The sequence below is a fragment of the Pipistrellus kuhlii genome, unplaced genomic scaffold (genome assembly GCF_014108245.1).
Source record: "Pipistrellus kuhlii isolate mPipKuh1 unplaced genomic scaffold, mPipKuh1.p scaffold_m20_p_14, whole genome shotgun sequence".
Classification (NCBI taxonomy): domain Eukaryota; kingdom Metazoa; phylum Chordata; class Mammalia; order Chiroptera; family Vespertilionidae; genus Pipistrellus; species Pipistrellus kuhlii.
This window is the reverse complement of record NW_023425449.1, coordinates 32,806,315-32,822,670: the sequence shown is the minus strand read 5'-3', so window position 1 is coordinate 32,822,670 and position 16,356 is coordinate 32,806,315. Positions and strand designations below refer to the sequence as shown.

At 50.5% G+C, this 16,356-nt stretch overlaps 1 protein-coding gene across 2 annotated transcripts in view; it reads left to right on the top strand.

The window, feature by feature from the left end:
* The first annotated feature begins 5,968 nt into the window (after positions 1-5,968).
* Positions 5,969-16,356, top strand: part of SLCO5A1 (solute carrier organic anion transporter family member 5A1) — a 92,575-nt gene continuing 82,187 nt past the window's right edge. Inside the window, exon 1 of one of the 2 annotated variants that reach the window (XM_036437106.2) lies at positions 5,969-7,672. In XM_036437106.2, the coding sequence (XP_036292999.1) occupies positions 6,703-7,672 (970 nt within the window). In that variant the 5' untranslated portion in view covers positions 5,969-6,702. The remainder of the gene's footprint in view (positions 7,673-16,356) is intronic. The other variant, XM_036437105.2, reaches the window with a different exon arrangement.

Here is a 16,356-nt window from a genome sequence, read left to right as displayed (position 1 = left end):
GAGTCTAGTATGACAGTAGCCCCAAGTAACCTTAGGCACACACCCCATTTCTTAAAAGGGTCCTGCTTTATTTAAAAGGACATATATTTGAGTGTTTATTTCTACCCCATAATATGTCTCCGTTAATCATTTTATGTCCAAAATTTAATGAAGGTGACTTTCTAGGAAGATGTCTCACATTTATCACGTGACTTAACTGCTGGCAGGTGGTCCAGGGCATCTGGGGACATGGGGCCTTCGTTTGAGAAGCCGGGAATGCTGAGAACCCAGACACATTGACAATGGCAGAGGTTTGTCACTTTCTCCCAGACCTGTTTTTTTTGTTGTTTTTAAAAAAAATATATTTTATTGATTTTTTACAGAGAGAAAGAGAGAGGGATAGAGAGTTAGAAACATCGATGAGAGAGAAACATCAATCAGCTGCCTCCTGCACACCCCCCACTGGGGATGTGCCCGCAACCAAGGTACATGCCCTTGACCGGAATCGAACCTGGGACCTTTTAGTCTGCAGGCCGAGGCTCTATCCACTGAGCCAAACGGTTCGGGCAGTCCTGTGTTTTCTTATATGCTTTTAGATCTCAGGGACATTCTAAGATCTTCTAAGAAATTCTAATTTGTGATTAGCATTTCTATTTTAGACAGCTTAATATATTTCACTCCCCCAACTCCAATTGGGTTTATTTGATTTTTTCTCTTCTTTCAAATTATTTATTTATAGGTTACATTACTTTGATGCAAATTGCTTTAATCTAATTCTATTTTTCAGAAGTAAGTCACTTAATCTTTTTCTTGCATAGAAGTATGTGGTGGTTGAAGCTGGAGGCTGGGTCCTCTGCACAGAAACTCTGGTGGGGTCTTCACAGGATGGTCAGTGAGGTCCTAAGAGGGAGGCTTGGTGGACACGGTCTCTTTCCAGAGGTCAAGGGTGAGATCGCTGTAGATCTAATGGCATCGGAGGTGGCCTTGGTGCCGTGGCCAGTGTGGCTCAGTAGGTTGGGTTTTTTGGGTTGTGTGATGTGCGGTGTTAAAGCTGAGTCAGTCTGTCAGCATCCTCCGTCAGTCCTTGCAGGGACCTCACACCACAGGGCCAGCGTGACCGTCTTCACGGCAACCTAGGGCCAGATCTGCACCGCTTCTGAGTGAGAAATACCAAGTGCTGTAAAGAGCTTACAATTATTATAGCTAACAGTACTGTATTGGATATTTGAAAGTGAATTCCTAAAAGTTCTCATCACAAGAAAAAAAATTTGTAGCTATGTGTAGTGATGGGTGTTAAGTACACTTACTACGGTGATCATTTCTCAATATCTACATAGATAATATAATTCTGTTGTTTACCTAGAATTCATACAATGTTATGTGTCAATTAGATGTCAATAAAAATTAACTTTAATTTAAAAAAGGGAAAAAAACCCATACAAATTGAAACCAGGCATCCCATAAACTTCTTCTCCCCCCCTCACCTCCCCGAATCAAGAATAGAGGTGTAGATTAAATAGGTCACAGAGTTTAATAATCTGGATACGTCTTCAGAGTCTGTGAGTATAGCTGCATTTCAATCTTTATAAAAAGGCTACCTTAAAGATATATCGGTTTGTTTCCTCTCAAACAATAGATTCCTAATTCAAGACCAGCAGTGGCAGCTGTGTATCATATTGTAAGACCAGAAAATATTCTGGGCCAAAACTCGGTTCTCCTGGTGTGTGTGGGACACCTCTGAAGTGAACCTCTTTAAGGAGGAAGGAAGGGGGTGGAGAAAAGGCTCCCTTTCCTCCCCTGCCCCATTTCCCAGAGCAGCTGGACTTTAAGGCCACAGAATGCCCCAGGCAATTCCTAAGGCTACCCTGCTATTATAGATTGGGAAAGAAGCCATGTAAGTGGATTTAGACTGACCAATGACTTAAAAGGAGCATACCCAAGCCTGAGCATACCCAAGTCACATTCTTCTTCTCCCAATACACCTCACCAGGCAGGTGTCCTGCCCTAGCCAGCCACTCTCTCCGACATCGTGTGACATAAACCACAGGGGCAGCAGCACCCCGTCATGTGAGTCCATTTCCTTCTCCGAATCCAAAGATTCGGGCTGATGGAGACACACTTGGCCTTCCCAAAGTCATATGTAACTAGGAAAGAGAAAGCAAAAGAAGCGTGTCTTGCTAAATGTGTTCTTCTTATTTCCTATGTGGGTAGCAGCTAACCGGGCCTTTTAAAGTCTATCTACAAAATCATGACCTTTCTATTAGTGGCAATAAAAAATATCTTCCGGTTCTTAAAGTTGTTTCTAGCATAACCATGGTAATCCACCATGAATAAACACAGCGTGTTCCAGGGACATGGCTATTTGACTTTGGGCACAGAAGCCCTCTCTGCTGGCACCTGCCACCGCTGATTGAATTTGCTATAGAACCACCGTACGTCTGGGCTGGGGCTGAAATGAGAGACTGCACCAAAGAGCTTGGGAGGATGTAATAGGAGAGAGATCGATCCTGTTCGAGTCCAGAATAAGTGCAGATCAGTATTCAGGTACAGGAAGGGCCATAAATCCTTGCCACTTGGGCAGGGTGGCTGCTGGAGTGACATTGCCATTTTGTGGAAAAGCAATGTGGGGCTTGATGGAGATCTCAGGAAGAGGGGATAGGGGCGGGAGATGTTCGCTAAGGGTCCGCTGCGGATGTGGTGGTTGTTAGATCAAAGTGGAATCATGTTTGGCTCAGTGGATGGAGCATTGGCCTTCGGACTGAAAGGTCCCAGGTTCAATTCCAGTCAACGGCATGTACCTTGGTTGTGGGCACGTCCCCAGTGGGGGTGTGCAAGAGGCGGCTGATCGATGATTCTCTCTCATCGATGTTTCTCGCTCTCTATCCCCCTCTCTTCCTCTCTGTGAAAACACACACACACACACACACACACACACACAAAAACAAAAAACAAATATAAGGGGCCTTGGAAAGTCAAGCCACTGTACAATGGAAAGGGAGAGAACGTAGAGTCAGGTTTAAGAGCATGGATTTTTGGACAAGTGAGTTCGTAGTGTCTACAGATTAGCTGTGCACCTTTCCCAAGATACTTAATCTTTTCGTACTTCACTCTTCCCATCTGTAACATGGAGACAATGTCCAGTGACGTGGCTCTGGTATGGCAGCCACGGCCAGCGTAGTCACCACAACCTCTCTCTGTCCAAGATCAGCAGGGCCCTCCTGCTTGCTACAGCTCCTGCTCGCTCTCTTTCGCGGTCAGCCTATTTGACTTCTGCGTGATCTTCCTTCCTCTCCTCAGGCCAGCTCGGGGCTGTTGATTCCTCACCCATGTCCCCAGCCCAAACCTCCTGTGTGGCATATGTCAAATGAGTCATGGGGCCTGGAGACTTGGCTGTCCCAAAGGCATGTCCAAGTCAACCCCTCTGAAGCGAGAGCCACATTTCTCCTAAGAGCATGGTTCAGTGGACCTCAGCCACCCAGTCACACAGTGTGGAACTCCAGAGACACCCTCCACCGGCCGGTTTTCTCATGGGCCAGATGACTCCAGTTTCCACGTCTGGCCACTTCTACCTTCTCAGTGCACCTTCAGCCAGTCTCCCCCCGCCCCCCAACACGCCCTGTAATGAATGCCTCAGCACATTTTGCTGAAAGGCAGCTACCTAACTTGTCTCAGCGCTCTCACTATGTCCTCCATTTACCCACCACTGCCAGAACCTGCTTGCTGGGGGGCAAGTCACAATGCCACTGGCCCTTCTGGGCCAACAGCACACAACCTCTGAAGTTCCAGCCCTCTGCCCCATCCCTGAAGTCTCCGTGGGACACTTAGCATCCACGGACACACTGGCTGCGCGGTGCCCCTGTGCTTTCGCCCACGCCTTTCCTGCCTGGAGATGAAGATCTAACAGGCTAATGGGTCTTGGGCTCTCCAGGGGCACCTAGGAGAGAACGGACCGTTGTTTTAGGCCCCTTACAGGGGTAGCCCACAAGGCAGTTCTTCCTTTGTGGAGGGACCCCTATTCTGTTCATCTTTGGTCTCAAGAACCTGCTATGGCCCCTGAGACATTGTGAGTGGCCACGGACAGAAGAGTGCTTTCTTTATTCAGCAGGGACTCTCTGCCTCAGCAGCTGGCGTTTTGGGAGACCTCCCCGGAGGAGGCTCAGGGTTCTGGCCGGCCCCGCCGCGCATGCAGGTGACAGGCAGCTGGGAGCCCGCCGCCTGCGGGCTGGGCCGGCCGCCGCGCGCCTGCGCCCTCCGCCCTCCGCCCTCGGCTCCGAGCGTCTCCGCGCCGGTGTCTGTCTGTCTGGGGAGGAAGAGAGGAGGCTTGGGTGACAGGCGAGGCGTGGGGGGAAGAGTTCAGCCTGAGTCACAGCCTTCTCCACTGATTTCTGGGCGGCCGGACGGACCGATGCTGCCTCCCCAGGCGGCTCCCAGCTGCTCCCGTATCGGCCCGGCGCGCGTCTCCCGCCGCTCCCTCCGCAGCCAGCCGGACTGACCGACAGACCGACAGACCCGCTCCCCTCCCAGCCAGCCGGACTGACCGACAGACCGACAGACCTGCTCCCCTCCCAGCCAACCGGACTGACCAACACACCCGCTCTGTGCCCAGCCAGCCGGACTGACCGACAGACCGCGAGTGAGTAGCCGCGGCGTGTGCCCCCTGCAGCGCGGCGAGCTGCCCCCGGCTGAGTGTGTGTGTGTGTGTGTATGTGTGTGTGTGTGGCGCGTGTGTGCGTGTGTATGTGTGTGCATGTGTGCGTGTGCGCGCGCGGGGGTGTCTCTCGATCCCACGCCGGCTCAGGAGCTCCCGGTCCACCCGAGTCTGCGCGGCGGAGTGGGTGCCCCCCCCCCCCCCCCCCGGCAGGGCCCGGATGCCCCCGGTGAGGGTGTGTGTGTGTGTGTGTGTGTGTGTGTGTGTGATCGCCGGGATTCCCCGGCTCCGCGCGGCGCCGGCGGGGTTCCCCGGGAGGCTCCCAGGCCGGCGGCGGCGGGGAAGTCCGCGCCGTGAGCGGCCGGCGGCGGGGAATCGGGGAGCCGGTCCGGCGGGCAACGCCGAGGGAGACGCCGCCGGAGCGACGCCCCTGCAGCCCGGCCTCTCCGCCTCGCTCCCTCCCTCTCTCCATCCCCTTCCTCCTGCCTTGTCTCAGCAGCATCACAAAGCGCGCTGCGGCGGCATGAGCCCAGGGCAGCGCAGCGCAGCGCTGTGTCCTCTCCCACCTGGTGCCCCCGAGCTGGGAACGGAACGGAACACACCTGTTTTCGGCTCACCCCGGGGTCACACCTGTTTTCAGCTCTCGCTGAATTCCACCTGGTGCGGGGTGGTTCGAGGGGCTCCTACACAGACATAGCCCGCGCGCATCCGGGCCCCCCCCCCCCCCCCCCAGTCCTCCCCGGGTCCCCCCCGGCCCACCCGGGGGAGCGCGCTGGGTGCACATAGCGCACCGCTCCGCCGGCCCCCACGTGCCCGGGCTGCTCCCGGGGCCCGCGCCTCTTTGTTTGGCTGCGGTTTCCCCTCCCCTCCCCTCCCCTCCCCTCCGCAGAGCAAAGTGATTTTCGGTTTCGCCAGACGCCGGGCGCTGGGACGTGGTGCGGGCCGCGGCCTCAGGCGCCCTGGGGGAAGGGGGTGCATTGAGGAGAGCTTTGGCGCGGGGCTATTTTTAGGGCTGGGAGCGCGGAGGCCGGAGCGCTGACCTTTCTGCTCAGCCTTTGGGTGCGTGTCTCCAACAGATGGAGCAGACGTGCCTGCACACAAGTGTGTGCACACATTTCTACACACTCCCCCCCCCCCCCTTTTTTTTTTTAAATTGGGAATGCATTGTTTGTTAAACACCACACACACACACACACACACACACACGCACACAAACTTTTCTTTGTTCTTTCGGGGCATTTTCTATTTTGAGCTAATGGATGAGTAGGAGGACCAAAAGGTTGCAATTAGTTCACTCGAATAAAAAGACACTGCCTCTGAGTCAGAGCTGCCAGGTGGATCCTTATTACCATATAAAAAGCAGATGCGATGTTTGTGGCAAAAGGGGCGGGGCGGGGGCAGGCCCTCAGCAGACAAGGAGAGAGGGTCTCCGCCAACCGCCTGCCGTTTATTGTTCCCGCACTGGAGGCTGCATCCTGCATCCTGCAGCCGCTGCCGCCGCCTCCAGGCTCTGCTCCTAGCTCAGCCCTCGGTCCGGCTTGGGACAGCCCGAGTTCTCCCTCCAGGGCCCCCCCAGGGCGCAAAATGCCTGCCCTAGCCTCAGCCGTCCTCTGCTGACCTCCCTCTCTCTGCTTCACAGGTTGGCATCTTTGCTCCCGAGGGTGTCAGCGAGGACCACACGCCTCTGGCCCAGCCCGCTGGGCGGGATGCGCCGCCGGCAGCAGCGCTGAGCATCCCCACGCCGGGCACCGGGTGGGCGTTCTCGCTCCGGGAGGCGGGCCCAGAGGCGGAGGGGATGCGCCCAGGACGTGCCAGGCTCCTCCTGCGAGCTGCCTCCCCGAGGTGGACCCGGAGCCGAGCTCAGCGCAGGGCCGCGAGGACCCCTGCTCCCTTGTGGGGCGCGCGGCTGCGAAGCTGAAGCTTCGGGGTTGCTGCCTCTGCCTCTGAGTTCAGGATGCCCTGGGCACCTCCCTGCTGGTGAGGATGTCCCACCGAGCAGCTCTGTCTCTCCCAGCCCCTGTCCGTGGTGGAGGGCGTGACTGTGTGGGCCCGGCTTCGGGCCCTCCTGCCGGTGGATGAAAAGCAAAGCGCGGGAGTTCCTTGAATGCAGTCAGCGGATCGAATCTGAATTCATGGAGGAGGCCAGCGCGGGGCTGCAGCCCCAGGCGGGGGAGCCGCCGGAAGGCCCCTCGGCCGCGGCAGGAGCTGTCCAACACAAATACCCACCGGAAACCGTTAGGTCCAAGAGTTTGCCGGTCCTGAACAGCGCCTCCTGCCGGCCGGACCCCAGCCCTGCAGGTGCAGAAGGCGCCACGCCGCTGGGCTGTACGGATGCTGCGGGCCCCCAAGAGCCGAAACAGAGCCTGAGCCGGCTGGCGGCCAGCCCCTCCGCCCCATCCACATCCACGTCGGCGGAGGTGGCGGGGCTGGTGGACTGCAGCACCCACAGGGCGGTGTCGCCCCCGCTGGCCACCCTCCAGGGGAGGAGGTGCCTCTACGTGGTCCTCACGGACTCGCGCTGCTTCCTGGTGTGCATGTGCTTCCTGACCTTCATCCAGTCGCTGATGGTCTCCGGGTACCTGAGCAGCGTCATCACCACCATCGAGAGGCGCTACAGCCTCAAGAGCTCCGAGTCCGGGCTGCTGGTCAGCTGCTTCGACATCGGCAGCCTCGTGGTGGTGGTCTTCGTCAGCTACTTCGGGGGCCGCGGCCGGCGGCCGCGGTGGCTGGCCGTGGGCGGCCTGCTCATCGCCCTCGGCGCGGTGGTCTTCGCCTTACCTCACTTCATCTCGCCGCCCTACCAGATCCAGGAGCTGAACGCCTCGGCTTCCAACGAAGGCCTGTGCCAGAGCGGCGGCAACGCCTTGGGGACCTCGGGGCCCCCTGCCTGCCGGACGGACTCGGAAGGGAAGAACCACTGGCTCTTCGTGGCTCTGTTCGTGTGCGCGCAGATCCTCATCGGCATGGGCTCCACGCCTATTTATACCCTGGGACCAACCTACTTGGATGACAACGTCAAGAGGGAGAATGCATCCCTGTACCTAGGTAAGACTCTCCTGTCCTCTCAAAGAAGAGGGCGTCAACAATCAAAAGGAAACCCTCTCTTTCCTGCGCGGGGGCTGTTTCTCTGTTTCCCGTGTCCATCACGGAAAACGACAGGTTCCTGAGTGGAGGAGCTGGGGATTAAGAAATTAGAGAAAGAAGAAAGAGACATGGAGGCAGAAATAGATTCATCAAGCTGGGCGCTAGGTGGGCGCCATCTCTTTGATGGAGAGGCAGCAAGGCGACCCCCCACGCCACGCAGGTTTTTTTATAGGGTCAAAGGAGATTATTTGCATTCTTAACTAGGCCCTAGCATTACTGGATTTACATATCTAGACCCGCCCCTGCTGACACCGGGACAAAGGCATTCTGCCAGTGCCTGGGGCTCTGCTGACAATTTAAAGGATGCCCATGTGCCTTCTCAGCCGGCCCTCTACACTTTCCCAATTTCCTAGAGACTTTATGTATATTTATATACAATGTATTACATATGTATTATAAGCATTGCGTTTCAGTGTGAGAAAGAATCAAAAAGTTGAGAGTTCTCTGAACTAGTTTTACGATTCTCACTTCACACTCTTTTCCCAAGTAATACAAACTTTTAGCTATAAGATAGTCTCTCTCTCAGTTCTAATTTATCAACTTTACCTTCTAATAGCTGTCCTTCTAGAAAGCTTCCAGGAGGCACAGAGATAGCCAGTGTGTGGAGTGAAGTTGCTGCTTGCCTTTCCCGTCCCCAGGAGCTTGGGTGACGAGGTACCCAGACTACGAAAAACATCCCTCATTGCCTCCGTACCTGCATTTCTCACATTTCGCCTGCCTCACTTAAACAAACTTGAGCAATATCATATGAGTAGGTTGTCTTTATGTAGAAGCAACTTCCCAACGTTATCCAAAGCTATTTTCATTGCTGGTTGAAGACCCCTCAGTGACTTGAACTTGGGAGTAGAATTCATCATTATTTTCTGAACAGCAGGGGCTCTTGGATTTGGTGAGGTGTCTTGCATGAGTCAGCTCCCGGGGACAGGGTGCTAGGCTTGAGGACAGGGTTCTCCTGTGAGGAGGCCAAGCATCTATTGTGGCCCACTGGAAAATGTCATTCCTAGAACTCTGTGTGATTGGCAGCACCTTCCTGCACAAGCTGCCCCTTCAGAACTGGGCTCCTTAGGACCTAGGTGATGGATTTGAAGCCTTGGGAAGGATGAATAGGAGCTGTGCTGGTTATGATATTAGTTTTTCTGTGTTTCTCTACTGGAGTCCAACTAAAAGAAGATAAATGATTTTACTTTATTTAAAAAAAAATGTAAATAAGCAAATACCAGGCACAGCCAACTACTTATCAGCTATGTGCTGATAGGATCCTTGGTGTGGGGATAATCAGGTTTCAAAGGACAATGAAAATGATACCCAGTTAAGAGGGCTGTGCTTTTTCCATGGTAACACTGCTGTCCCCAGACTCTGTTATAGAGGGTGTCTGAACCACTTAAGGTAACTGGCCCAAATGCACTAACACAGGAGTTTTCTAATTTATTTTTGGTATTAAATGCAAGAGAAAGAAATTTCTATGTAGGGTTAGCTTGCTTGTTGCTTTAACTGCATGTTTTCTAACATTTATTATGACAAGTTTTCAAGCATACAAAAAGTTGAAATAAGGTCTTTCTTTTATATAACTGCAGGAGTTTTAACATCCTAAGAAAGTTACTCATCATTCCCTAATATACTCATACTAGAGGCCCAGTGCACAAAATTCATGCAAAAGGGACTTGGCCTTGGCAGTCTGGCTTCGTCTGGAAGATCGTCCAGAAGGTTGTTCAGCTGTCTGGTCTAATTAGCACATTATGACTTTATTATTATTATAGATATCATCTCCATATTCAAATGACCTCAAACCAGCAGCCAATCAAGTTACATTGCATTTGGCTCATTAGCATTATATAATCTAGAACAGGGAGTGCCTCAACATTTTTCTTTTTCCAGCCCCACACGCTTTTGAAGGGACAAGGCTAGTTGACTTGTGGAATGTTCCACATTTTAGATCTGAGTATTTTCTCATAGTGTCACTCACCTGGCTCCTCCACTCCCTGTATGTCCTGTGTGCTGGGAGTTCAGTCTAGGGTTGTGATTAGACTCAGACAAAACATTTTTGCTTCATGGCCAATGCTGTGCTTTATATTATTTGCCTGCCATTCATTGATGATGCTGAGTTTAATCCCTTGATTGAGTGGGTGATTGACAGGTCTTTCTGTTGTAAATATTCATTTCTCTCTCTGAAATAAGTACTCTTTAGAGTGATACCTTGACTCTGTATACCTATCTCCATATTCTCACTGATCTTTGCTTCTATTTGAAAACTTAGATCTTCCTTCCATCCCACTTCTGGGTACCAGTGATATAAATTTCATCAAAAACATAGCAGAGCCCCACACAATAAACATCTACTAGTAAGAGCCCAGAAATTTAACTTTTAACTCTCCAACAAAGAGAAAAACAGCAAGTACGTATTGAGTCCTTGTTCTGTGCTGGGCACTCTGCTACTTTTGGGAAGAGCAAAAATGAGGCATAGTTTCAACATCTGAGGAGCTTTCAGTGTAACGAAGAAATATTGACAATTCAAGGGAGGGGTGTGAAGTGACACATGTAGGGGGAAGGAAGTTACACAAATGGTGTTGACTTTTTCCCTCCCCTTCCTCTCATTCTTCTCCTCCTCCATTTCCTTTCCTCCTCCTCATTCTCCTTCTTCTTCTTCTCCTCCTCCTCACCCTCTTTCTCCTTCTCTTCATTTAGCTATTGACTCCTGAATTGTTTTTTGGAATAAAGTTTGATGAATGCCTTAGGAAACCCATGAGAATTCTGCTTCATGTTAAATGGATCTCAGTGAATGCTCCAGTGGTTTGAGTATCAGGAATCTTCCACAGCTTGTTTTATTTAACGTTCCCAATGACCTTATGACATGGAAGCTGATTACCCTATGTTATGGATGAGGAAACTGAGGCTGTGAGAGTTTTAGGGGTTGCTTCAGGGCTTCAAACCCAGTCCTGTGTAACTAACCCCGGAGCCCTTCAGCTTCCCTCCATGCTGCATGTCCTTTGGCAAGAGGCTCTGAGAGCTAACTGACAGCAAAGGCCAGGCCGTGTGCAGCAGTGTTCTCAGAATGGCCTGAAGTCATTAAAACAAGATCCTTCTTAAAAGGAGGCTGTATTGGTTGCTTCTGTACCAATTGAAATAAGAGGGGTTACTATATTCTTAGAACATGAGCAGTGTTAACCTAGTTAGTATGATGTGGATTTTTTTTCTTAATAAACTACTAGTTAAATATCTTTGGTACTTTTCACAAACTATTCTTCTTAGATTACCCTTTTAACTACCTACTCCTTTCTTAACCCTTTTGTCAGTCTTTTCTTTTTTACTGTATTTTTATTGATTTTAGAGAGGAAGGGAGAGGGAGAGAGAGAAACATCAATGATGAGAATCATTGATTGGCTGTCTCCTGCACACCCCCTATTGGGGATTGAGCCCACAACCTGGGCATGTGCCCTTGACTGGAATAGAACCTGGGATCCTTCAGTCCGCAGGCTGAAGCTCTAGCCACTGAGACAAACCAGCTAGGGTGATTGATTCTATTTTTTTTAAAGTATATATTTTTATTATTGCTGTCAGAGAGGGAAGGAGTGGGAAAAAGAAAGAAGCATCAGTGATGAGAAAGAATCATTGATCGTCTGCCTCCTGCATGTCCCCCATTGGAAATCAAGCTTGCAACATGGGCATGTGCCCTGACTGAGAATAGAACCATAACCTTTTGATTTACAGGTTGGTGCTCAACTATTGAGTTACACTGGCCAGGTCACATAACCTATCTAATAAGAGGGTAATATGCAAATTAACTGTCACTCCATCACAAATATGGCGGCACCCATAGCCATAAAATGGCAGCACCCAGTCCTCTCAGCCTTGGCAGAGTCCCCCCAGTCCTGGAGGGGCAGCCACTGAGAGTGGCTAGTGCAAGCAGCCTGGCAGAATGCTTGCTTTGTCACCCTGGCAATGAGGCAAGCATTCCACACCCTGCCGAGGATGGGCTGCTGGACTGCAGAGAGCTTCTGGGCAGCGGGTGCAGAGTGGCCAGGCCCTGCAGAGATCTACTGGTGCACGGATTCGTGTGCAGGGCTACTAGTCTTTTCATAATTGGAAAAAAGGCAAGAAACATTGTGTAGGAAATCACCCCTTAGAATCATTGTACAGGGAAATCTGAACCAGTGTTGCAGCAACATTATATTCTGACTGGTCGAACTTTCTGAGAACCCAAGGTCTTGTTACCAGAGCTTTCTGCATGCCAACCATGGACAACCATCTTTCCTTAATGTGTGAACATTCATGTAATGTGTGTTTGTGCCTCATGTAACACAACAAAAGCTCTTTGGAAGTTTGAGGGGCTCAGTGGTGTCCCTGGTTTCACCACTGTGCCCGCTGACTCTCAAGGATGTCCCATGGGCCAGAATGGGGTCCCCTGGTCTTTTCTGGCTGAGGTGATTTGGGGGAGGCAAGTTTTAGATTTTCCAGTCTGTGTGGGAAAGGAAGGTGAGGGAAGTGAGGGTATGGTGACCACTGAGTGGCCTCTAGTTGTATCTGCACACTGGTCATGGTTTCTCTTTTGCTTCAATAGTCAGACAATTCAGGCTCCCCCTCCTCCCTCCTCCCCTGATCAGTATTAATAACCTATTCTAAGTGGCTGGGAGCATTAGTTTTCCTAATCTTTTTGTGGGGATTTTTATTTTTATTTTTATTTTATTTTATTTTATTTTTTAATTTTAATTTAATTTTATTTTCCCCCCTCCCTCTCTCCCACCCATCCCCTCCCTCCCCAGAGCTTTATGTCCATTGGTTGTACTTATATGCATGTATACAAGTCCTTCAGTTGATCTATTATCTCCCCCAGATCCTCCTCCCCTTTTGTGGGGATTTTTAAAGGATCCAAGAAAGAGTACCGTTCTCCCCTCACTTGAGTTAAGAAATGAGTCAAAGGAATTAAGCTGTGATAGAAGTAAGGTTGAAAAGTATAGCGCATATCCTTGTGTAATCCACTTTCTACTAATCCCAGCATTAAAGAGACTTAGCCATCCGGCCACAGGAAATGCTGCCCCTCCACAGGCTGGCAGCTGGGGTCTCCCACGTGGGCCGGGTGCCCAGGGAAGACACATGCGAAGAAGGAGCCAGGGCAGGAGTTTTACTCCCATGTGCATGCTCCCTTCCAGAGGGCAAAAAGGATGAGGGACTTGAGCTGAGCATCCCCGTTTGTTTTCAGTTCATCAATTACATGCATCCTCGCCTCCTCACTGGGCAGGAACAGCGTGGGGGGTGGGGCCGGGAGCCAAGAAACAGTAAGAGTGGGCACACACATACATTATCCCCTAAGACTTATAACTGTGTTTCTTCAGTCTGCTTTAATTTTGCCTGTCTTTTTAATAATGTGTTTATCTTTACAAGCCACATAAAATCCTTTTGGGCCATGGCCAGGGTTGCTCAGTGGTAGAGCATCAGCTCACACACTGAAGGGTTGAATAGTTGTGGGTTCGATTCCTGGTCAAGGGCAGGTACCTGGGTTGCAGGTTTTGGTGCATGCAACCAATCCAAAGATATCTCTCCCTCTCCCTCCCCCTTTCCCTCTCCCTCCCCCTCTCCCTCCCCCTCTCCCTCTCCCTCTCCCTCTCCCTCTCCCTCTACCTCTACCTCCCCCTCTCCTTCCCCCTCTCGCTCTCCCTCTTCCCTCTCCCTCTCCCTCTCCCTCTACCTCTTCCCTCTCCCTCTACCTCTTCCTCTCCCTCTCCCTCTTCCCTCTCCCTCTCCCTCTTCCCTCTCCCTCTCCCTCTCCCTCCCTTCCTCCTTTCACTCTTCCTAAAGATCCATGGAAAAAATATCCTTGGGAGAGGATGAACAACAAAAAAATCCTCTGGGAAGTAGACTCTGTTACACAACAATGTGAATATCCCTAACACTATCAAACTGCACACTTAAAAATGGATGTGATGGTAAAAAACACATTACAGGATTTGCCCGAGTCATAAAGTCAGCTTGGTTTGTGTCTGAACTGATTTATAGATCATAAACCAGTCTGTATTAAAAAAAAAAAATCATTACCACATAAATGGAATTTGAGAACTCCAAGGCCTCGATGGCAGTCACTTCTCCCAGCCTCTGCAGCGTCCTAGCCTGTGTTGGTTGGGGTGGGTCTGTACATCCACTATGAGACTTTTTTTTTCCTTCAAGTGTGAGGGAATTGCAAGGTAGCCTTCTGGGCATGATTTTAAGATGAAATAGGGATTCTGGAAAAGAAAAATGGAGGCAAAATAAGTCGTAGGGTAGGTGTTTTAGGAAGGAAGCCTTCAGAGACAAATGAAGGTGGAGAAACATGCCTGGCCATTGGGATTATCCAATTGTGCCTTTTTTTGGGGAAAGAGACTGGAATGTTCAGAAACGCAGGCCGTGTTCAGAAATGCCATGTTCTGCTCTTTTGGGGGTTCCTGCAGGAGCAAGTGTGCTCGCCCTGTTTTATCCATCTCTTTGTAGAGAAGAGGGGGAGATCCCACAGCTGCCTGGTTCTCCTCCTCCTAAGCCCGTGGTCAGCAAACTGTGGCTCAAGAGCCACATGCGGCTCTTTGGCCCCTTGAGTGTGGCTCTTCCACAAAATACCACGGCCTGGGCGAGTCTGTTTTGAAGAAGTGGCATTAGAATAAGTTTAAAAAATTTGGCTCTCAAATTTCAGTCGTTGTACTATTGATATTTAGCTCTGTTGACTAATGAGTTTGCTGACCACGGTCCTGAGTAAGCCATTCACAGGGCCCAGGTGTCACATGTTCTGAATCTCAGTTCCCTATGAAAAACTTCATGGGCTGCTGGTCATTCTAAACAGTGGTTCTCACCTAGAGTGACTCCCCTCACCCCCAAGGGACACACTTGGTAATGTCTGAAGTCAGGTTTGATTGTCACAAGTTGGAGGGGACCTATTGGCATTTGGTGCTGTTTTGCTGGTGTTGCTGTAAACATCTGACAGTGCACAGAACAGGCCCACCACAGAAATTTACCCTATGAAAATGGTCCATACTGATGCTCCAGACATTTTTCATCTCTAGCATTTAAGCTACTCTGTTATCTTGTGTTTCTTACATCTTGGAACTGGAAATACAAATCTCTAGGTCATAGAATCAGAAACCATTGACTATTTGGATGGAGAAGATCCAGGAGAAACATGTCTTTGTAGATAGGAGGAGGGCCTTCTTGCAAAGCAAAGGTAGGAAATACAAGTTAATTGTGCATTACTCATCACTACATCTTGGCTCAGTAGATTCCATGGTAACTAAATTATATAAAAATATGAAGAGTTTTGTGGTTTTTAATGTGTCTTCAGTTCCCAATCAACATTAAAAAGGTTTCTAACCATAGAGATTTCTAGACGATATTATTGGAGTTGGGAATAGTGTGTGTGTGTATGTGTGTGTGTGTGTGTGTGTACGTGTATACGTACGTGCTAAAGGGAATGGTATGTAATTATTCATATATCTGAGCTCTGTTTTAGTGGTGATGGCTTTAATAAAAGACAACATTGAGATGAAGAATTCCGTGGGTCTTTGGTGCTCACTGAGTCTTCCCCTTGAGTGTGTCACTTGTGGATGTGGAGAGTAACAATGTGGTATGGTCTGAAGCTGTCCACTGGGTATACTAGCTCTGGGGCCTCTGGAAGGTGTAAACCGGTCACTGCCTGGGGCCACCTGGTAGGAGCTACAGAGAGATCTGCAGGTGGCTGCAATTTGTATTGGGTTAGGTTAGGAAGTACCCAGGCGAAACCCAGCTGTGAAGTTAAGGCAAGCTGGTGCTAGTGCTGGGTCTTGGGCCACTTTTTGATAGGGTTGGGGCAGGGGTCTTCAAACTTCTCTCATTATGAGAATCACCTGGTGGAGGTGTTAAAACACAGATTCCTGGAACTGGAAAACACAGATTCCTGATAGCACTTCTTATAGTTGGGATTCGGGAATCTGTGTTTTAACAACTCCACCAGGTGATTCTCATAATGAGAGAAGTTTGAAGACCCCTGGGTTGGGGCATACTGATGCCAGCTGCTGTTTGTTTGAAAGATTTAAAGTCTGAAGCCTGAGCAGGCTATTCATATGCAAAAGCTGCTGCAAACAGCTTGGTTGGGGCTGCAAATTGGATAGGATGTGGTCTCAGGAAATCACCAGGGTGGAGCAAACAGTGTGGGCTTAGCTCAGTGGTCAGCAAACTGTGGCTCTCTAGCCACATGCGGGTCTTTGGCCCCATGAGTGTGGCTCGGTGTTAGAACTATTTCTTCAAAACAGACTTGCCCAGGCCAAAAACCGACTTCTGCGCATGGGCCACGGAGTTTCAGTCGCACTCTACGTGCACGCCCGCACATGGTATTTTGTGGAAGAGCCACACTCAAGGGGCCAATGAGCCGCATGTGGCTCGAGATCCGCAACTTGCTGACTACTGGCTTAGCTGATGGAAGCTCAAATATGGCTGCCAGTTGGCTCTGCCATGGATGGAAGTCCCAACATAGGAACAATGACCCTTGCATCTCAGTCTGGGAGAGAGCCACTCTGAGTTCCTGCCCCGATGTCAGGCAATCCATTTCCTCCCTGTATGTATCTGGGTCCCCCAAGGCCGCCGGATGCTGGAGTCAG